Raw genomic sequence first — 22,634 nt, 5'->3', positions numbered from 1 at the left:
TCTTGATGTTGATATTGGCATCTTGTCAGTGTTGTTATTGACTGAAAAGTAGCAATCTGGCAACATGAATCTGGCAAAGCAGCATAATAATAAAAAGCAGGAAGAACAGACAGGTTAGCCGATCCTAGAGTACACCGCAGACTAAAAAGGGCAGAGCGAAAGGAAGGTGAGAGAAAGTCGGCCTGGCTTGCATCGCGTCAGAAGCCGCCTCAGAACTAGTCTCTCTGAAATTAATGCTTCTTGGGAAAAGGCTTTCCATTCTTCTTGAAAGGACAGTTGTCTCACTTAGTTTGCATATTTTTGCCAAGAGATTAGACTCTCTTCAGGTGGGAAGAGGTATTTATTTCTTAAATAAAGCTTTGTGGATTACTTAGCAGGCCTCATTATTGTCTCCCAAGAAGGGAGGAGGTTTTGAGAAACACGACACTAGGCAAGCCTGCCTGGGAAAAAGAAATATATAAGCAGGGTGCCACAACTAAGAAGATCTGCTCTCCAGTTGTCTCCCACCTCACCTCAGATGGTGTTCAAAGATTAATACATTATTCAGAGACCTAGGCTTATGCCTATTTATTTATTTATTTGTTTATTACATTTCTATACCGCCCAATAGCCGGAGCTCTATGCCTACAACTCCCAGCATGCCTTGAGTGGGAGGGAAGACTTACCAGGCTTTGGTGGCCATCATCTGGAAGTAGCTTGCCATCCTAGGCCTGAAGGGAGAGCACCTGGGGCTGGCTGCCAAGGTCACTAGGCACCATCAGGAGCAGGAGGGAAGGACGGTGTAGCTCCGGCCCATTGCCAATGACAACAATCAAGCTAACTGTCAGTCAGTCAACCGGCCAGCTCCCTCATGGCCTACGTATGGGCACCGCTTGCGCAGTACAGCAGACTTCACTTCCCATGAGCCTCAGTGGCATGACTCTCATTTGAAAAGTTGAGCACCTCAGCAAAAGGCATGCTGGGAGTTGTAGTTTTCACATTCTGCAGGGACACAGAAAATCCTGGTGGCGGCTACTTCCTGAGACCTAAGTATGCCCGACAAAAGGGGGCAAGTGTCCAGCCTGGCCCCAGCGCTTCAGTACAGTACAGCCTCCTGCTCACCTAACTGCTTTTAAAGGGGCCTCTGTTGCTGTTATTAAAGGGCAGGCAGACAGTCCTTCAAATAATTTGATTCCAAACAGTTTAAGGCTGTAAAGGTCAGTCTTTTGACAGTCTTTTAGCTGACCATTTGTTAATTTCCATAAAGTAGATAAATAATTTCAAAGAACATGTACATCAGCAAATATTAAAGACTGTTCCAGAACAAAATGTATCCCTATAATAACCACCTCCCAAATGAAGCAACTACTGAATATTGCCAAAACATATGTTTAAAAAAAGCATTTGCCAGCATTAGATAATGCCTTATTAAAAAGACATTTTTTTAAAAAAATCTTTATTGTGGATATTAACAAAACAAAACAAAAAATATATCATGAAAAAGAAAAACAAAGAAACATTACGTATATAGGAATATCATTTTTTCCATCAGGTGTATCGTTCATTTGAAGAAAGTGGGGGGAGAGTTATGCATAGGTTTCAAGAAAAGCAGACCAAATATCCATGTATTTATCCAATCGAAAGTCGCTCCTATATAATGCCCATTCAAATGTTGATAGCATTAAGTCCTCAATCCATTCCAATATGAGAGGTGAGCATTTGTCCTTCCAATGTGATAATAGCTGTCATAAAGGCTCTCAAAATCCATTTGTGCTGACCACGTGTTAACTTCCAAGAAGCCAGTAGTTTAGGAGGACTTGTACATCGTTCCATATTAAAGATTATTTCAGTACGAAGTTTATCCTTATTATAACATCCTCCCAAAAGGGGACAACTAAAATGTATGATGCATTGCCAAAATGTATGAATAAATGCATTGCCAAAATGTATGAATTAAGGAAGCATGTTATGTAAGTTAGACAAACCCTTATTGAAAAGGGTTTGGAATAGGGCTGTGCACCCCCTACCCGAACTGCTTCGGGTCGATCTGAACCTCCCCTGATCCGCTCCGAACCAGATCCGGAGGTCCAGATCAATATTCAGCCCCCATTTTGCCCCCCTTCCCCAGTTACTTGCCTCTGCGGCATACAGCAGAGGCAGGGAAGGGGGGACAAAATGCGGGCCGAATAAGCCCCACTCCCCCCTTACCTGGCTACACCGCCATCGCCGCACAGACTACGGTGGCAACAGCACCAGATAAGCCCCCCTCCTCCCCACTTATCTGGCTCCATCATGGCCTGGGCAGCGGCTTCAACTGTGGCCCAGGACTCAGGCCAGAAACAGGCCGCAGCCTGTTTCCAGCCTTAGGCCTCGCCCGCATTTGAAGCCACTGCCTGGACTGCAACTGAGCCAGGTAAGCCCCCTCCCCCTTCCCCACTTACCTGGCTCTGCCGCCGTCGCCACACGGACCGCAGTGGCGGTGGAAGGGGGAGACAGGTAAGCTCCCTTCCCCACTGACCTTGTTCCAAAGCTTCGGAATGGTCCGAATCAGTTCGGACCGTTCCGAACCGCTTCGAGCCGATCTGGATCTCCCCTGCTCCATTCCGGAATCGGGCTTTGGAAGTCCAGATCGGCCCGCTCTGCTTTGGATCCAGGGATCTGTAACGGAGCGGCGCACATCCCTACTTTGGAAGTAATAGAAGTTTAACTTCCAAATTGTGCAATGTACTGATTCCCTGGATAGGCCTCATCCAGTTCTGGGTACCACACTTTAAGAAAGATGCAGACAAGCTGGGGGGGGGGGGTTGTTCAGAGGAGGGCAACAAGGATGATCAGGGGTCTAGAAATAAAGCCCTGTGAGGAGAGACTGAAATAACTGGGCATGTTTAGCCTTGAGAAAAGAAGATTGAGGGGAGACATGATAGCACTTTTCAAATACTTGAAAGGCTGTCATGCAGAGAAGGGCCAGAATCTCTTCTCGATCATCCCAGAGTGCTGAACATGGAATAATGGGCTCAAGTTACAGGAACGCTAGATTCCGTCTGGACATCAGGAAAAACTTCCTGACTGTTAGAGCAATATGACGATGGAACAAATTACCTAGTAAGGTCGTTAAAGCAATATGACGATGGAACCAATTACACTAGAAGCCTTCAAGTTGCAGCTGGACAGCCATCTTTCAGGTATGCTTTAAAGTAGATTCCTGCATTAAGCGGGACTTGATGGCCTTATAGGCCCCTTCCAACTCTACTATTCTATGATTCTAAGTAAATTATATTCAGCATGTAAATCAGAAAATGACAAAAACTCATTGTCTGGGCCTATTAATTGCTACAAACTAAAAATAATCTTATCCATCCATGTCCTTCAAAAGAACACTTTTTTCCAATTCTTAAAATTGGATTTCCCCACAGTCAATTTTGCATGAGAGAATAGATTGAACTAATTGACCTGAAACTATATGTTACACCTCTCTAGCAGCCAAGATTGTAAGAGGGGGTTATTTATTCTAATATATCGAGGACTGAGTCCCATCCATTTTGGAAGAGGTTCTAACCGTAAGGATTCCAGAACTGACTAGGGTGGCAAATCTAAGCAAACTGGAGACCAACAAGCCAATAGATAGGCCCGATGGTACAAAGCAAGGTCTGGAAACAAATCCACTTCCTTTAACTGGAAGCTGCATCTGTTTCAAAGCTATTCAGGGTGAGTAAGAAGCCCAGAAGAATTTACGAAACAAAGCATTAAGTTGTTAAAAGTATTTGCCAGGTATAAGTGAAGGAATCCCACACATAGAATCATAGAATAGCAGAGTTGGAAGGGGCCTACAAGGCCATCGAGTCCAAACCCCTGCTCAATGCATTACATAGAGAATTTGAGATATAATGTTCATCTTAAGTGTGTTGACTTTACATCACAAACTCAACTTTAATGGTGTCCATTTATCTATATTTTGTGCAATCTCACTAATCAGCTTATTCAAATGTATTTTAATCAATATCTCTGGGAATGAGTATTCCCATATAGGTAATAAAATCAAGGCACCCTCAAAATTGACCATTAGCCAACACATAGGAAATATGCTCCCTCAAATTGGCATCAATTAAGACCTTGACCAATTAATTGAATAATCGGACAGATCATCAAAAATATTAATCAATTTCATCAAAGCAGGAATAGATGCCTGGAGATTAGATACAATTTGATAACACTGTGATCAGTATTTCACATCTCAGCAGCAGCAGCAGCAGCATAAGTCAAAAGTCAGCTCTGCTCTGGGGCCCAGTTATTTAGAATATTGAGTAATTTTACCTGTTTGACATGACTAGAACATGCATTTATTCAGCTAATGTGAGGATAATTGAAGTCACACATTGCTACATCAGTTCAATTGGATGTCTTCGTGTTTTCATTCCCAATTTGAGATTACGCTGAAGGTTTCGACCAGGGGGATGATAGTATGTCCCCAGTACTAAATTGCATCTGAGGCCCGATATTGTCACCCACTGCTTTTCTGTGAAAAAGTCTGCTTATTTAAGATTTCTAATTTATTTGACCCTATGCCTTTATTGATGTACAGAGCAACACACCTCCCGCACCACCAATATGTCCTTCCCTGACCTTCCTATAGAGTTTGTATACAGAGATGATTATATCCCACTGGTTCTCTCCACTCCATTAGATTTCTGTTATGTCCACTGTATCTATATCTTCTCTTATTGGTAACTGGAAATATTTTCACTGTTATCCCCTAGGGAAGATTTAACCTGAACTGGATGCTTCCCAGCTGCTGGCAACTTTCCCCCAGTATTCAGTTTAAAAGCTGCTCTACAACATTTTTTACGCTAAGTGCTAGCAGTCTCGTTCCGTTCTGGTTCAGACAGAACCTGTCCCTTTTGTACATGTCTGGCTTGTCCCAAACAAATGTCTAACAAATCTAAGCTCTTTCTCCTTACATCACTGTCTCATCCATGCACTGAGACTATTTTGCAACTGCCTAGCTGACCCTGCATGAATGAAAGGTACCATTTCAGAGAAAGCTACTTTGCAGGTTATGGTTTTCAACCTCCTACCTAGCAACCTAAATTTGGCTTACAGGACCTCATGGCTATATTTCTCCACATCATTGGTACCAACATGTATCATGACCACTGACTCCACTCCAGCACTACCAGGCTACCTACACTATGCATGATATCTGCAAGGCAGGCAATTTCAATGAGGTCTACATGCCCTATTGGAATCCCAGCTGTCTATGTCTTTAATCTCCCACTATAACAAGTCCCCACTTTCCAGTGGAGAGGATATTTGTCTTCCAGGAAATAGATCCCTTCCTTCTTCCTCAGAATTATGTTCTCCTTCCCCAAGACCCACATTCTCCATGACAGTAGAGGAGCTGTCACTGAGGTATTGGGATGCCACTATGAGCTCCCTGAAGATCTTGTCCACAAAGCTCTCTGTCTTTCTCAGCTTCTCCAGGTCAGCTTGTTCCCTGAGGACCATTAAACCGGGCACATACATGAGAAAAAAAGAACATAAAAGCCATGCTGGATCAGACCAAGGGTTCATCTAGTCGAGCACTCTTGTTTAAAGTGGCCAACCAGCCACCTATCTAGTGAATTCCATAGTTTAACAATGTGTTGTGTGAAGATGCATAGTTTATCTGTCCTGAACCTCCCACCAATCATCATCATGGGATGACCCCAGGTTCTAGCATTATGAGAGAGGGAGAAAAATGTCCCCCTATCCACATTCTCCACACCATGCATAATTTTGCACACCTCCATCATGTCTCCCCTTACCCTCTTTTTTCCAAGTTAAACAATCCCAGCTGTTATAACTTTCCCTCATAGGGGAGATGCTCCAGCTCCTTGATCATTTTAGGTTCTCTTTTCTGCACTTTTCCCAGCTCTACAATAACATTTTTTAGGTACAGTGACCAGAACTGTACACAGTATTTGAAGTGTGGTTGCACCATAGATTTGTATAAAGGCAATATGATGTCGGCAGTTTCATTCTCAGTTCTTTTTCTAATAATGCCTAAAATTCAGTTTGCTTTCTTTATAGAGGATGCACACAGGGTTGATACTTTCATCAAGCTGTCCACCGCAACCCCAAGATCTTTTTCTTGGTTGGTCACCACTAGCTCAGATCCCATCAGGTTATACTTGAAGTTGAAATTTTTTGCCCCAATGTGCATCACTTTACGCTTGCTTACATTGAACCCATGACGTCTGTTCAACAGGCAGATGGTAATACATGTGACACTCAGTGCAATAAACTGGTTAGCTCCCACAATCCTACCAGCTTTCTATCTCCATAGCTGCTTCTTTTTGTTATTATTGGGTTTGTTTACCTGGTGAACTAAGTAATTTGTTAGCAGTAGCCAGGTAATTGTTGACTGCCCTGGTCTCCTTACCCTGTTGCTAAATTTGCACAGGTGTTTAACTTGTATGTCTGCTTCACTTCTTTTTTTCTTGATGTTCTCTCACTGGGGCTCCTCCTTGTGCTTGGTGAGTTGCAACTATTTCACTGCTGCCACCTACAGCCAGTATGAATGATTGTGCTGCACTTCAATTACCCTGATATCTGTTGGGAGACCAATACTGCCAAAAGTGGCCCTTCCAAGAAATTCCTGACATGTGTGGGTGATAACTTTCTCCTACAGAAAGTGGTGGAAGGAACTAGAGGATCAGCAATCCTTGACTTGTTATTGACCAATAGGGATGACTTAGTGGATAAAGTGGCAGTTACAGGAACTCTGAGGGAAAGTGACCACGTCATACTTGAATTCTTGATTATGAAGGAGACAAAAGTCGAGCGTAGCCATACACGTACTCTGGATTTTAGGAAAGCTGATTTTAATAAACTCAGAACTATGATAAGTAAGGTCCCATGGCAAATGAGCCTAATGAGAAAAGGAGTGCAGGATGGGTGGGAGTATTTAAAAAAGGAAATTTTAAAGGCACAGTTACAAACAATTTCAACAAGGAGAAAAGATAGAAGACAACAGAGGAAACCAATGTGGCTCCACAAAAAGCTTAGAGATGACCTGAAAACAAAAAGGGATACATATAGGAAGTGGAAGGAAGGCCAGGCTACAAAAGAAGAGTACAGACAAGTGGCGCAGAAGTGCCGAAATGGCATCAGGAAGGCTAAAGCTCAGAATGAGCTGAGATTAGCGAGGGATGCTAAAGGTAATAAAAAGGCTTTCTTCAGATATGTGAGTAGTAAAAGACAGAGGAAATAAATGGTGGTTCAACTGCTTAATGAAGATGGCAAATTGATAACAGATGACAAAGAAAAGACTGAAGTGCTCAATTCCTACTTTGCCTCGGTCTTCTCCCAAAAGCGGGTCTATGACCCCCCTGGAAAAAGTGAAGCAGAAGTTGAGGGGGCAGGATTACAGTTTGAGATTGATAAACAAATGGTCAAAGAACACCTAATTTCCTTGAATGAGTTCAAATCTCCAGGGCCCGATGAACTGCATCCTAGAGTAATGAAGGAGCTAGCAGAAGAACTCTCAGAACCTTTGTCTATTATCTTTGCAAAATCATGGAAGATGGATGAGGTGCCGGACGACTGGAGGAGGGCTAACGTTGTCCCTATCTTCAAAAAGGGCAAAAAGGAGGAACCTGGGAACTACAGACCAGTCAGTCTGACATCCATCCCTGGGAAAATTCTGGAGCAGATTATAAAGAAGTCAATCTGTAAACGCCTTGAAATCAATGCGGTGATCACTAGAAGCCAACATGGATTTGTCAAGAACAAGTCCTGTCAGACAAATTTGATCTCATTTTTTGATAAGGTAACCTCCCTTGTGGACCGTGGTAACGCTGTGGATGTCATATAACTTGACTTCAGCAAAGCTTTTAACAAAGTACCACATGACATTCTGATTAACAAACTAGCTAAAAGTGGGCTAGATGGAACAACTATTAGGTGGATTCACAGTTGGCTACAGAATCGGACTCAAAGAGTACTTATCAATGGAACCTTCTCAAACTGGGGAGAGGCAATGAGTGGGGTACCACAGGGCTCAGTCCTGGGCCCAGTGCTCTTCAACATTTTTATTAATGATTTGGACGAGGAGGTGCAGGGAACGCTGATCAAATTTGCAGATGACACAAAATTGGGTGGGATTTTGGAAGACAGAAACAAACTTCAAAGTGATCTTGATAGGCTGGAGTGCTGGGCTGAAAACAACAGAATGAAATTTAATAGGGATAAATGCCAAGTTCTACATTTAGGAAATAGAAACCAAAGGCACAGTTACAAGATGGGGGATACTTGGCTCAGCAATACTACAAATGAGAAGGATCTTGGAATTGTTGTAGATTGCAAGCTGAATATGAGCCAACAGTGCAATATGACTGCAAGAAAGGAAAATGCTATTTTGGGCTGCATTAATAGAAGTATAGCTTCCAAATCACGTGAGGTACTGGTTCCTCTTTATTCGGCCCTGGTTAGGCCTCATCTAGAGTATTGCGTCCAGTTCTGGGCTCCACAATTCAAGAAGGACGCAGACAAGCTGGAGCGTGTTCAGAGGAGGGCAACCAGGATGATCAGGTGTCTGGAAACAAAGCCCTATGAAGAGAGACTGAAAGAACTGGGCATGTTTAGCCTGGAGAAGAGAAGATTGAGGGGAGACATGATAGCACTCTTCAAATACTTAAAAGGTTGTCACACAGAGGAGGGCCAGGATCTCTTCTCGATCCTCCCAGAGTGCAGGACACGGAATAATGGACTCAAGTTAAAGGAAGCCAGATTCCAGCTGGACATCAGGAAAAACTTCCTGACTGTTAGTGCGACAATGGAATCATAGTTACCTAGGGAGGTTGTGTGCTCTCCCAACACTAGAGGCCTTCAAGAGGCAGCTGGACAAGCATCTGTCGGGGATGCTTTAGGGTGGATTCCTGCATTGAGCAGGGTGTTGGACTCGATGGCCTTGTAGGCACCTTCCAACTCTGCTATTCTATGATTCTATGATTCTATATTAAGGCTCTCACACCCTTAATTTACTCTCTTGAATTAGTAGACACCTCTCCTGAACCCTGAGGAAATCATGTCCCTAACTTGATTTGATTTGTTTCAGGAACCTGAAACAAAAAGGAAAGTTTTTGTGTGTTTTTAATACAGGAGATTACTGACTTCCAAATCAGCAGAGTGTAACTGATGTACTGCTACCTGCCTGTTAGGCAGGTCAGGTCTGGGAAATTGGAAGAGGAACCATCTGGGGAGGAGCAGATCAGTAGCTGTCCCAACCGCCTAGCTCATAGGAGGGGATATTGACTGCCCTCCTGCCTTTCCTCAGAGAACATTTATTTCAAAACAAAAATAAATGTGTGGGTGGATCCATATCAACAAGTTCGATACTTTTAAACAAAAGTGCCTGATTTGATAAAAATAGGGTGACCATATGAAAAGGAGGACAGGGCTCCTGTATCTTTAACAGTTGTAATGAAAAGGGAATTTCAGCAGGTGTCATTTGTATATATGGAGAACCTGGTGAAATTTCCTCTTCATCACAACAGTTAAAGCTGCAGGTGCCCTGACCACTTTTAAATCTGGTCACAGTATAGCTGCAGTATAGCTCCTGCACTTTAACTGTTGTGATGAAGAGGAAATTTCACCAGGCGCGATATGCATACAAATGACACCTGCTGAAATTCCCTTTTCTATGCAACTGTTAAAGATACAGGAGCCCTGTCCTCCTTTTCATATGGTCACTCTAATAAAACAAAAAACAAAAACAGAATCCTGGCCTTAACAATGTTTACAGTGACTCTGAGCAGACATGCATTATCAATGTGCTCTTATATGTGTTCAGAGGCTGGGTTTTTGTGCAAAGTTCTCTTTAATAACAATTTTTAGTATTATATTTATTTTATTTATATCCCACCATCCTTCCAAGGAGCTCAAGGTGTCAAACATGTCCCACCCCTTTATTATTCTCACAGCAGCCATTTAATGATTCATGAGGGGCAGGATTGGGTTCTGAAGGAGCATAGAATTTAGTATATGTTCATTCCTCTGCTGTCACACCTATATCTTCACCCCACTTTCACTTTTCCACAGGTAGAGTTGCAGCAGGGCAGATACGGCTGTGGGTAGGTGTAGTGGTATGATCACTATATGTCGAGAGCTATATCTGGACATAGGTCAGCATATCAGGATTTCCTCCATATCCTAAGGCTCCCCAGCTGGTGTATCTGGTGTATAGGATTGGGTATCACCATTTTAGTCCTGTCTGGCTCAGTTACTTGTATTCTTGATCATATAGATCTTTTCTTTCTTTATAATAGAATTTGCAGAACACTGCAGACAATCTTATATTTAAATGACATACTCAATAATCACATGTAATTTTTATTAAGGTCTTATTATTAAAACAACAATAGCAGTGTTCTGCTTTTTATAGATGATAGATTAGGATGACCACATGAAAAAGAGGACAGAGCTCCTGTATCTTTAACAGTTGTTTTGAAAAGGGAAATTCCCTTTTCAATTCAACTGTTAAAGATATAGGAATCCTGTCCTCCTTTTCATATGATAGATAAGTACTTAGAATTGCCTTTATTATGATGTGTATTTAGATTGTAGATGTAGATTTGAACTTGTTTAGATATTTGAATTTTGTATTTGTGTTTATTTAACTATCTTAATATACAGTAATTTTAATATAATCTTTGTTGTTCTCTCTCTCCTTGTGCCCTGGAAGAAAACATTATGTAAAACTAAATTATTTTACTTTTCCTTCAGAGTACGTAATGAAGCATTGGCAAGAAGATTTTATGTTTGGATACCAGTTCTTGAATGGGTGTAATCCTGTATTGATAAAAAAGTGCACAGAATTGCCAAAGAAGTTTCCTGTGACCACAGAAATGGTAGAATGCAGTTTGGAGAGGAATCTGACTCTGGAAGAGGAAATAAAGGTACCAACATAGAGTGGGGACTTATTTCAGTAATATTCTACTTTTAAGCTGAAAAGTATTTCAGGAATTTGGAGAAGCAGATTACATTCTTTGAAAGAGAAGTGCTTTCCTCTCTTAGCAGAGAACATGCAGTTTGAACACTGAGTTGTTATTGAATCAGTTCTTCTTCGTGGTCTCTATGCATCACACATATGGGTTTTGCGCCTGCGCAGAGACCAGACCGGAACCTTCTATAGCTGAGTGGAACGTTTTTGGTGGGAACCCCTCCCCCACGCTACCGCGCACGTCCATGGGGTTCCCGCCCTTACCTCAGTTCTTCGTCGTCCGCCATTGTGCTTAGACCATAGAACCAAACCTCTTAGCGTTTTTCTCTTTAAAATCCTTCTTTCACTCTAAATCTTTTCTCTTTTCGCTCATTTCTTGCTTCTTAACGTTTCTCTTCTATTCTATCCTTAAATATATATATATATATATATATATATATATATATTATAGGAGTTAGATTTTCCTCAGCGACTTCGGTCGCGGTGCCTAGCTGTATGGCAGTTAAGGCCCCATTTCGCAAATGTGTGAAATGCGGAGTTAAGCTCCCTCCAACTGACGGGCACTCGCTGTGTGTTTTGTGCTTGGGTGAAGGCCATACAAACCAGGAAAAATAGAGCTGACCACCTTCGCTCTATACTCTGGGAAAAAGCCCTCAGGGCCACGGACAAGGCCTCCAACGCCACAACGATGGATAAAACGGCAACCAGTAAGTCCGTTGATGACCATTGCACTGAGGTGCCTGAACATTCCAGAGCGGCTAATAGGGCTCAGATACCCCTAACGCCTGGACGGTCACTGGCGAGTTCCGCGGCCAGGAAAATCTCCAAAAAGGCCCGGACTCCCAAATCTTCTTCTGAAATGGAGAAAAAGAAGAAGAAGAAGAAGAAGAAGAAGAAGAAGAAGAAGAAGAAGAAGAAGAAAGACGCGGAAAAACCCTCGTTAGGGTCATCCCACACGGCGGAACCGGCTAGGAGTCACTCTACTCCTCCTGCCATACCGACCGCTTCGATACCGAGGCCTCCCTCGATATCGAGATCCCAGTCGGTACCGACGGCTACGGTACCGACACACCCTCCCAGTCTATCGGAGGGCGAGTTGCGGGATTCGGTTTCAGCGGCCTCTTTCCGGGAGCCTGCCAGGCCGCAAGAAGTTCAGGGACTAATCCCTTTACCGCCTTAGTCAAGGCACACTCCAAGGCGTCAATGGGAAGGAGCTTCTCAATACTCTTATCCCCAATCAGTATGTGGCGATTATGAATGGGATCGATATCGCCCACAACGATACTTCCAGGGTGACCATCAGTACCCTCAAGAAGAATATTATGCGCACCTTCCGCCTACATCGAGGGTGTGTCATCTACCACTGCCTCCACCGCCCGCCCACCAAATGTCCACGGTGTCGACGCCTCGACACCGTACGCAGCCATCGGCATCGGCCGCCGCGGTTACCATGGTACCGACGGAGCATGTAGATCTCCAGGTGGTTACAGTATCCTTGCCTGAGGATAATTACCCATCGGATTCTGAGTCGGGGTTGTCGGCTACTCCATCGATGCCTTCACCAGAAGATGAGGTTCATGACAAGGACCCTTCTTCCCCTTCCGACGATATGGTCAGATTTTCTGACCATATGCTTAGAATGGCTCAGGCATTAGGACTGGGGATCCAGCAAACGGATGAATCGGTCGTCGATCCAATCTATGACGTTTTTCCAGTCCACAACCAATGACTTGCCATCCTTTAAGGCAAACGGCTCAATTATCTTGGAAAACACCGGCTATGACTCGGGCAGGAGGATTTACTCCTCTGCCTTTTTGGGCATCAGGGCATCAGCCTACGAGGCTACCATGGCACGTTACCAGCTCTTCCTCTGGGAGAAAATAGGATCACTATGTGAACATCTCCCAGAGGACAAAAAAGAGCTGGCACGAGTCTTCCAAAGTAAAGCTTCAGCCATAGCCAGGCAACAATTGTCGACAGTGCGACACCAAGTTGACTGCCATTCCAAGTCGATGGTGGGGGCCGTGTCTTTGAGGAGACATGCTTGGCTACGCTCCGCCAATCTGGCTCATGACACCAAAGCCAGGATTGAGAACATGTCTTTCGATGGCGAGGGCTTATTTAATGGTAAGACGGACGAGACCTTGAACTCCATATACAAGGCTCGTACAACGGCCAAGAAGATGGGTTTCTCTGCTCCGCCTGCCCAGTACAAGCCAAGACGGTGGACAAGACCGCCACCTCAACAACAACAGCAGCGGCCCTACTACCAAGGCCAACAGAGGCAGCAGCAACAACAGCTCCAAAGGAAGCGACCTTACCAGGGCAGATACTAGCGGGACCTACGTCAGCCCGACTTCTCTAAGAAGCAGCGGGTTTGACTCCTTTATCCCAGATCCACCTCCCTTTGCGAACCGCCTAGCACCACATTACCATCAATGGGAGTCAATAACATCGGACTCCTGGGTGCTCACTATCATCAACTCGGGGTATGCCATCGAGCTCGATGTCCTTCCTCTTTCTTCGGGGGTGAAAGTAACGGCTACTTCTATTCTACACCTCCTACACAAAGGAATCTGGTTCGCTGTGGTGGATCTGAAGGATGCGTATTTCCACATCTCCATCAGGAAGTCGCATCAAGCTTACCTTCGTTTTTCGATCGGGACATCTCAATACCAGTTCACCGTTCTTCCCTTCGGCTTCGCCACGGCACCGAGGGGCTTCACAAAGGTGATGGCGGCAGTGTGCGCCCAGCTAAGACAAAAAGGAATATACATATACCCGTATTTGGACGATTGGCTTCTGGTAGCGGACAACAGCGACACGCTTCAGAAGGACATTTCAACCACCCTCAACCTGTTGGACTCGTTGGGTCTGTGGGTCAACGAGGAGAAATCCATCTTGACCCCACATCAGAAGCTGGACTTCATAGGGGTAACCCTATCGTCTCGGGACGGGAGAGCATACCTGCCCTCGACCAGAGCAAGCACCCTTCAAGATTTAGCCATCGCTACCGAGAGCCGCAGAAAGGTCTCGGCATGGACAATTCAGAGGCTATTAGGCTTGATGGCAGCTACAACTGCAGTCATCAGGTTTGCAAGACTCAGAATGAGAATATTGCAGGCCTGGTTTTTAAGAACATTCGATCTTCGACACGATGCCCGACGAACTTACTTGTCGATCCCGACGCAAGTAAGGGCATCTCTGAAATGGTGGTTTTTCGATGTCGACGCTCCTAGAAGGGGTTCCGTTCCAACAAACACTCCTTCGGTAGCGATCACGACGGATGCATCGTTGATTGGATGGGGAGCACACTGCGACTCCCTCATAGCTCAGGGTCGTTGGCCTATTTCCCAGAGGGAACATCATATCAAACACTTAGAACTGCTAGCGGTGGAGAATGCAATAAAAACTTTTCCACAAATGATCGAGGGCCGAAACGTCCTGATTGCGAAGGACAACACCACGGTAGTGGCGTACATCAACAGACAAGGTGGGACAAGGTCTCATCCTCTGAATCGATCGGCACTCAGGATTTGGAACTGGTGCATAAAGAGAAATACTCACCTGACGGCGATCCATGTAGCAGGCAAGGAAAACATCATCGCGGACGCCCTCAGCAGGTCTTTTCACGTCGACCACGAATGGGAGCTCGATACCGAAGTAAGGGACGATCTCTTTCGGTATTGGGGCCTCCCTGCTGTCGATGTCTTTGCTACCGAAGAAAACGCAGCCTGTTCCAAGTTCTGCAGCAGAGCAGGAAGAGGAAAGCACTCTCTAGGAGACGCTTTCACCAGGACCTGGAAAGGAAATCTCCTTTACATCTTTCCACCATTTCCACTATTGACGAGGTACTGGCCAGATCCAGTCGGACAGGTCGGACTGCATCCTTGTCACACCGTGGTGGCCTCGACAGACGTGGTTCTCCCACGCCCTTCGACTGTCGAACGGGAATTACATCAAACTCCCGTCGATACTGACACTGTTGTCTCGACACCGGGGCAGGGTTCGACACGCAAACCTGTCGACCCTCAAGATGACGGCATAGAGGATATCATCCACTCCTCCCCTCGTATCAAAGATTTAACTGTAGACCATATATTGTTGGCATCACTAAAGCCTTCAACGAGAAAATCTTACGCGGCAAAGTGGCAGAGATTTCAAACTTTTGCCTTGGAAAATGATCAAGCTCCTGAATCTTGCCGTTTGTCATTGATTCTCAAATACCTATGGCACTTTATCAACAGGGACTCAAACTCACTTCCATCAGAGTTCACTTAGCGGCTATTACGTCTTTTCATCGAGGCATGGATGGTTTTACACCTTTTGTACATCCAACATCGAGGACATTTTTTAAGGGGCTTAAAAATATGATACTGACAGTAAAGAGTATCGTTCCACCATGGAGCCTATCAGTGGTGTTACAGGCATTGACAAAGAAGCCCTTCGAGCCCATGGCCTTATCTGACCTTAGGCTTCTAACATTCAAGACTGTCTTTTTAGTAGTGATCACTTCTGCTAGACGTGCAAGTGAGCTTAGAGCTCTCAGGATAGATGCTCCTTACACTATCTTTCACAAAGATAAGGTTGTGTTACGCACAGACCCTGCCTTCTTGCCTAAGGTAGTGTCAACCTTTCATCTGTCCCAATATATCACTCTACCAGCTTTCTTTCCGAATCCAACAACACCAGTTGAGTCTTCTTTACATACACTTGATGTAAGGAGAGCTCTTGCCTTTTACAAGGCTAGGACAGAGTGTTTTAGGAAAACAAAGCAATTGTTTATTTGTTATGGGGAGCCTTCTAAGGGACTCCCTGTTTCATGCCAGCAACTGTCACGCTGGATTGTAGAGACAATTGAACTTGCTTACTCTATCTCCAAACTAGAGCTTGTGAAACCTGTGATAGCTCATTCTACCAGACCTGTCGCAACATCTGTTGCCTTCAGCAGAGGTGTTCCCCTGACAGAAGTCTGTAGAGCTGCAACGTGGTCCACTCCGTCCACGTTTGTCAAGCACTACAGTTTGGACACCCGTGCGAGGCAGGACTGCTCGTTTGGAAGGACAGTGCTCTCGGAGATCTTCAGATGATGCACCAACCCACCTCCAAAGATATGTCAGCTTGCTACTCGCCCATATGTGTGATGCATAGAGACCACGAAGAAGAAATGCAGGTTGCTTACCTGTAACTGTAGTTCTTCGAGTGGTCATCTATGCATTCACACAACCCACCCACCATCCCCACTTGGTGGTGTGAGACTTACAAACGACACAGTTATATGTGGAATGTACTTTATTTTATTTACACTCATGTTTATGGGGGCACAATGTCGGACTCCTGTAAACTGAGGTAAGGGCGGGAACCCCATGGACGTGCGCGGTAGCGTGGGGGAGGGGTTCCCGCCAAAAACGTTCCATTCAGCTATAGAAGGTTCCGGTCTGGTCTCTGCGCAGGTGCAAAGCCCATATGTGTGAATGCATAGATGACCACTCGAAGAACTACAGTTACAGGTAAGCAACCTGCATTTTCTACTGTACAATAAGAAACATTCAGATCAAGATGGGGATCCCTAATTCTAAGGCTGCAGCCTTACCCACACTTAACTGAGAATAAACCCCATTGGGCACAATCTGGATGTCTCCTTTTGCTCATTTATATTTTATACATTACCCATTTATGTTTTATACATTGGAGTTTTACTGTTATTTTAAATGTTTTTGCTGCTGTTTCAGTTAATTTAATATTTTATTGTTTTAGAATTTTGACCATAGAAACTGCCTTGAGGAGGCTTTGCCTTGAAAGGTACTATAAAGTATTTAAAATAAATTAAATAAATAATTGTTTCTCAAAGACATAATGAAATATAAGCCTTCAACCATCTTCTGGACAAAAAGCATATTAATTATGATTTGAATAATTATGATTTTTATGCCATAAGCTTGAATATGCAACATAACTTATTTCACTCTTTTCTACACCTACCACATATCTGTATTGTAATATCCTAATGGGTTGTGGGGAGCATTGCCAGTGAAGACTGGACTCAGGCTGCTATTGACCCAGCTAAGTGCTGGTGATTTTTTTTTTAAAAAAAAGGCAGCATGGAATGTTCTCAGGCAGTCTGCTCTGAGTTCAGATAGGTTGGACCTAAAATTTCATACTGGCATGAAAATTAGGTTGACCATATGAGAAGGAGGACAGGGCTTCTGCATCTTGTATTGTATTGTATTGTATTGAAATGGGAATTTCAGCAGGTGTCATTTTTATGCATGTAGCACCTGGTGAAATTCCCTCTTCATCATAACAGGTAAAGCTGCAGTTTTTCAGGCTTTTGTTCTTGATTTTTGCCTCAGATTCACAGACAGGAAACTGAGGAAAGTATTGACAAGAACAGAGAGAAAGGAGGGGAAAAACCCTCACACAGAACATGCAGTCAGCAGAACCATCTATTTTTGGTAGGAAGAGGATAGGAGGTATTACCACCTGGGAAACTAATCTTGATCAGGGTCACTGGAGTGGAGAGAGATATGTCCCCTGCAATCCCAGTGCAGCCGAGACTGCTGTTTCCACATTGATAATAGCAGCAGGGAAATGGTGATCTTGATCAGGATTGGTGGGGGACAGAGAGACTTTAACTTTGAGGCTTTCTTGAAAAGGGTCTAACAACTGCCTGAGACAACATACCTTCCTTCAAGAGGCACTGATAATCCAAATGTGGCTGCTTTAAGGAGACAACCCTACAGGCAACACATATTCTGGAAGTTGGAAAATCGCTGGCCAGAGAGTAAAGGGGGCAAGGTCCAAACTTTAGAGAGCACATGTACATTTGAAAAGATGCATAAACTGGAAAAAATTCCACAAGTTAAAATTCTGCTGTCACTGTCCTCCTTATGACATTAGCCACACCTCATTTAATTCCTGCTTCTATGCAGTTATTACAAGAGTTGTCTCAAGGTCTGGACTTGGAAAAGAGGAAGTAAAATCCAAGAAACAGTCATGAGGGGAAATGAAATTTATAACTGTTAGCAAACTGACTTGCCAAATCTTTTCTGGAGAAAGAAAGACAAGGCAAACTCTTGGCCAAGCAGGCCCTGCAACAGAGATGGGAAATCACCATCTGCATGGCATGAGAGACAAGCATAGTGAGCAGCACCTCTAGGCATCACCAGGCATGAAGGGGTACTCTCCACAAAACATGTTCCTACACAACTGTGGAGTGGTTGGGGCTGGAATTGAGTGGACTAATAGACAACCTGGCATTTGACTGACACAACCCCCACCTCTCTCCCCACCCTCCCTCCTCCCTCAATTCTCCCGGTTCTATGCCAGCAACCATTGTGAGTTCTTCTGGCTGGACTAGAGTGGCAGCCGTTGCTTTGGTCGCTGTTGCCAAGGGACTCTGTAGCCAGCCAAGATAGTCCACTCAACCCTGCAAAATAGTCCACTGAGCTCAACAGACAATATGCTAATCAACAGTTCATAGAATCATAGCATCATAGAATATTAGAGTTGGAAGGGGCCTATAAGGCCATCGAGTCCAACCCCCCCCCCGCCCCACTCAATGCAGGAATCCACCCTAAAGCATATCTGACAGATGGTTGTCCAGCTGCCTCTTGTGTAGCTGGACAAGTTGTGCCGTTGTGCAGATAGTCAACTCTGCAGAGCATTGGTTATCTCCGTTGGTTATTCTGAGGAAATAGTCAACCGGGAGGTTTTCATCTGACAGACAACACTATAACCAACCATTGACTATTTAACTAACGGTTGACTACTTAAACCACCATTGGTTATTGTGTTGTCTGAACTAAGCCATTGTAAATATTTATTTATTGTATTTTTATGCCACCCAATAGCAGAAGCTCCCTGGGCGGTTCACAAAAATATTCAGTGCTAATTAACATAAAAAACACTCTATCATGTCACATGCTTGAATGAAGCTTTTCACCTAACAAAGGTGACAAACTGATATTCCAGTTTTACTTCCCAATCTCTGACAAAAACAAATTGAATAAAATACCAAATTCTGTGGAAAATAAATAAATAATCCAACAGAATAAAGCACATAGTTCAAGAGAATTTGCTCAAATCTGTTTTCATAATTTGTGTCCCCTATTTGCCTAATTTTCTGTGTCCTCTGCTTATAATTAACAGTCTTCCAGAATTTAAGAAAGCCATAAAGACTGATCTCTTCTGGCAGGCCTACCCAGTTGAATTTTAAGATGCCTTTTTTAATGGTGTGCTGCTTTTAATGATGCACTGGTTTTAAATGTTTGAATTAGTTGTATGCATTTTATGGTGTTTTTATTAGTGTTGTACCCCGTCTCGATCCAGAGGGAGAGGTGGGTAACAAATAAATAAATATATTGTTGTTGTTGTTGTTGTTGTTGTTGTAATTCAAGGCGTGGTTTTAATTTCAACGTTTAACACACAAAAGCTAATAACACAAATGTAGTGTAGTGGATAGAGTGCTGGATTTGGTTTGAGGAAACCTGAATTGAAATTACAGATGACCAACAACAAGCCTAACCTAATTTCTAAGATAAAGGCTCAGTTCAGACAACACGTTTCTCAACAGTGGTTTTAGAACTCCACTGTGGAATTTTTACACCACTGTTGAGAAATGTGTTGTCTTGCAGGAAAACACCCCACAGTGGAGGTTTATTTAAAAAACTCTCCGTGCTGAATATCCACGCTGTGCAGAGGAGAGTTCCTGCACAATGGTTGTGTTGTGTGGAGTTCCCGTTGCATTGAGTTGACTTTTCCCACTGGCTACAGAATTCCCTGGCAAGAGCAACGAAAGGAGAGAATGCCACTCTAGGAGAGCTGCCTGCATTTATTTATTTTATTTTATTGCAGGAATGGCTCAGCTGTTCAGTGGAGTTTTCCCACTGCATGAAGAAACATATGTGAACTGAGCCAAAATGTGTGCAGCCCAGAGATGCATGAAAGAAGTATAAGACATAAATGTAATATATAATAGTTTGGCTGGCAGTGTAGTAGTTCCTATTACCATTCCTGTTCATTTATTTATCTGAGTATTTTATAATGGGTTTGATCCAGACTTAATCATGCCTGGAATCATGGAATCAGTGGCCTGGTTCAGACAACATGCTAAGCCATGCTGCTTAACCACAAAATGGTTTAATGCATTCCCTTAACCATTTTGTGGTTAGCCGCATGGTTTAGCGTGATGTCTGAACCAGGCCACTGAAACTTAAGTTGGTCATTATTAAATTGTTATAAGAAAAAGAGGCTAATAGCTCTGGTGCTATGAAATGTCAAAAGAAATTTCTTTATTTTTATCCAAAATATAAAAATGTTTAAAAAAAACTTTCAACCAAACTTGTACAACGCTCAGTGTTTTGGATCCGGAGATCCTTTGTCAGGATTACATTGTTTATAATGTAATATGACTTTATATAGACTGTATTTCTAAGATTCTAAGACGCACTTTTCCCCCCATATAAACATCTCTAAAAACAGGGTGCGTCTTCGAATCGCGGGTGCGATTATTATTGTTAGAATCAAAGCTTTTTTTCTGTTGGTGGTGCTGAAATTAGTGTGCGTCTTACAATCAATGGCGTCTTACAATCGAAGAAATACGGTATATTACTTGAATGCCTTACAGCTCCTGATGAAGGATCTCTGGATCCGAAACATTGAGCGTTGTACAAGTTTGGTTGAAAGTTTTTTTGAACATTTTTATATTTTGGATAAAAATAAAGAAATTTCTTTTGACATTTCATTGCACCAGAGCTAGTAGCCTTTTCGTGGTGCCTTTTCCCTCTTTTCCCTCAAACATTATTAAATTGTCCCATTGATTTCAATAGTCTATACTAAGCACGACTAATTCTGGATCCAACTCAATATACTAGTTAACTCAAATAAGTTCTCAAAATAGCAAAATATTAAAAAAAAAACACGCATATGAAAACATTAAAGGAAAAATACAAGCTAAATCACCAGCATTATCTAGAGGGTGAACAATAAACCAAACTAAACAGGCTGTGTATGTCTTCCTTTCTTTCAGCAAGGGAATATTTTCATAGTGGATTATGAACTTCTGGATGGTGTTGAAGTCAATAAGACAGACCCTGGAACAATACAGTATTTAGCTGCTCCCATCTGTTTATTGTATAAGAATTTAGAGAAGAAGATTGTCCCTATTGCAATCCAGGTAATCCATGTCTTACCCACTAAAATAATAAATTTCTGTTAATCATGAATCCTAAAATTTGGTAACTCCTCAAAACTATTTTGTGCTGCCACCCACTAGTTTGTATGGACATATCCAATCAGGGTTCATAGTTAACACCCTGCAAAACAGCATTCTCATATTCACTTAAAACCTATGCCAAATTTTGTGTGCGTTATGCTATTTAGTGCCACAAACCATGTGTTTTGTGCTGCCACCTATTTCTGAGTAATGACATATCCAGTTGAGGTTCTTAGTTATCCTTGAAACCTAACCATGAACCCTGAAGTTTGGTATCCTCCCAAAACTTATACCAAAATGTTGTGTGCTTATTTTGTACAACCGAGTGCAAGCTTTGTACTGCCACTTTTGTAAAGTTGGAGTTCCTTTATATTTTTAGTGTTGGATTATGTAGCAGGAACTAGCACTTCATTTTCAAGAACTGTCACCTCTTACTGTAGGTTCACTGCCTGTGCTCACTGGATCTAAAGCTATTCTGAAAGGTACAACTGCACTGTCCCTTCCCAATATTGTTCAGATTGCTTACTCACTACCTACATTTTCCCATTAGCAGCTAAATAAAGTAGGGGAGGAAGTGATGTTATCAAGAAAGATGGCAGAATAATCTGTAGCTCAAACTCACCACCCAGTTAAGCATCCAAGATCCTAAAGATAAACTGGTGAAAACAAGTCAGAGCACGATCCTGAACTGGGGAATGTCTAAGGGTCCTGTCAATCCTAAAGAAGGTCAGTTAGAAGCTTTTTTGACTTAAAAATAGAACAGCTAAAAGAGGCCTCTCTGACAACAGTGAGATGGGAAGGCCTAGCAAGACAGGTAAAGATGGCGTAGATAACATGTCAGAAAGTAGCAGAACAAATAAAGCTACTCTGTAAGGACTGGAATGACACAATAAGATTTGTGAAAGACTCTATTGAGGAGATAGTGGCTAAGCTAAATGACACTTCTACAACAGCAAACAATGCCAAGGAACGGGCTGAAACACCAGAAGCAGATTAAAAAACTAACTATGATGAATGGGGAGCTAAACCAAAAGATAGAATCCCCGGTAAACTGAATTTGAGGGTGTAAAGAAGTGGATGAAGGAAAGGAGATCATTAAGTACATCGCAGAATGGCTCATTAACACCTTGTACTAGGTTGACCATATTTTGGAAATCAAAAAGGAGGACAACATGGTCGCCCCCCAAGGGGGCGTGTCCAGCATCAAGGGGACGTGCCCACCCGAACATAGCCTTGGTCACATGTCTGATTTTACAGCACACATTTGAGACAAATCTGTTCTACATAACATCTTAATGTTAAAATCACTGAAATAAAGAACAAGTGAGAGATTCAATGTATCTAAAATTAACTTCACTCACTCCTACTTTTGTAGGTTTTGCTGTACTTTGAAGCTTTTGCTATACTCTGTGTGTTACATTCTCCCCTTCCCTCAAATATCTTTTCTGACTGTATCTTCAC

The 22,634-nt window shown here is 43.1% G+C and overlaps 1 protein-coding gene across 1 annotated transcript in view; it reads left to right on the top strand.

Annotated features, from left to right (window-relative positions):
* Window positions 1–22,634, top strand: part of ALOX5 (arachidonate 5-lipoxygenase) — a 148,797-nt gene that overhangs the window by 84,812 nt on the left and 41,351 nt on the right. Inside the window, exons 6-7 of the mRNA XM_063130025.1 lie at window positions 10,741–10,913; window positions 20,988–21,134. Coding sequence (XP_062986095.1) covers window positions 10,741–10,913; window positions 20,988–21,134 — 320 coding nt within the window. The remainder of the gene's footprint in view (window positions 1–10,740; window positions 10,914–20,987; window positions 21,135–22,634) is intronic.

The sequence above is a fragment of the Elgaria multicarinata genome, chromosome 7 (assembly GCF_023053635.1).
Source record: "Elgaria multicarinata webbii isolate HBS135686 ecotype San Diego chromosome 7, rElgMul1.1.pri, whole genome shotgun sequence".
In the NCBI taxonomy this organism is placed as follows: Eukaryota; Metazoa; Chordata; class Lepidosauria; order Squamata; family Anguidae; genus Elgaria; species Elgaria multicarinata.
The sequence above is the reverse complement of the archived record's forward strand: the minus strand, read 5'-3'. Positions and strand labels throughout refer to the sequence as shown.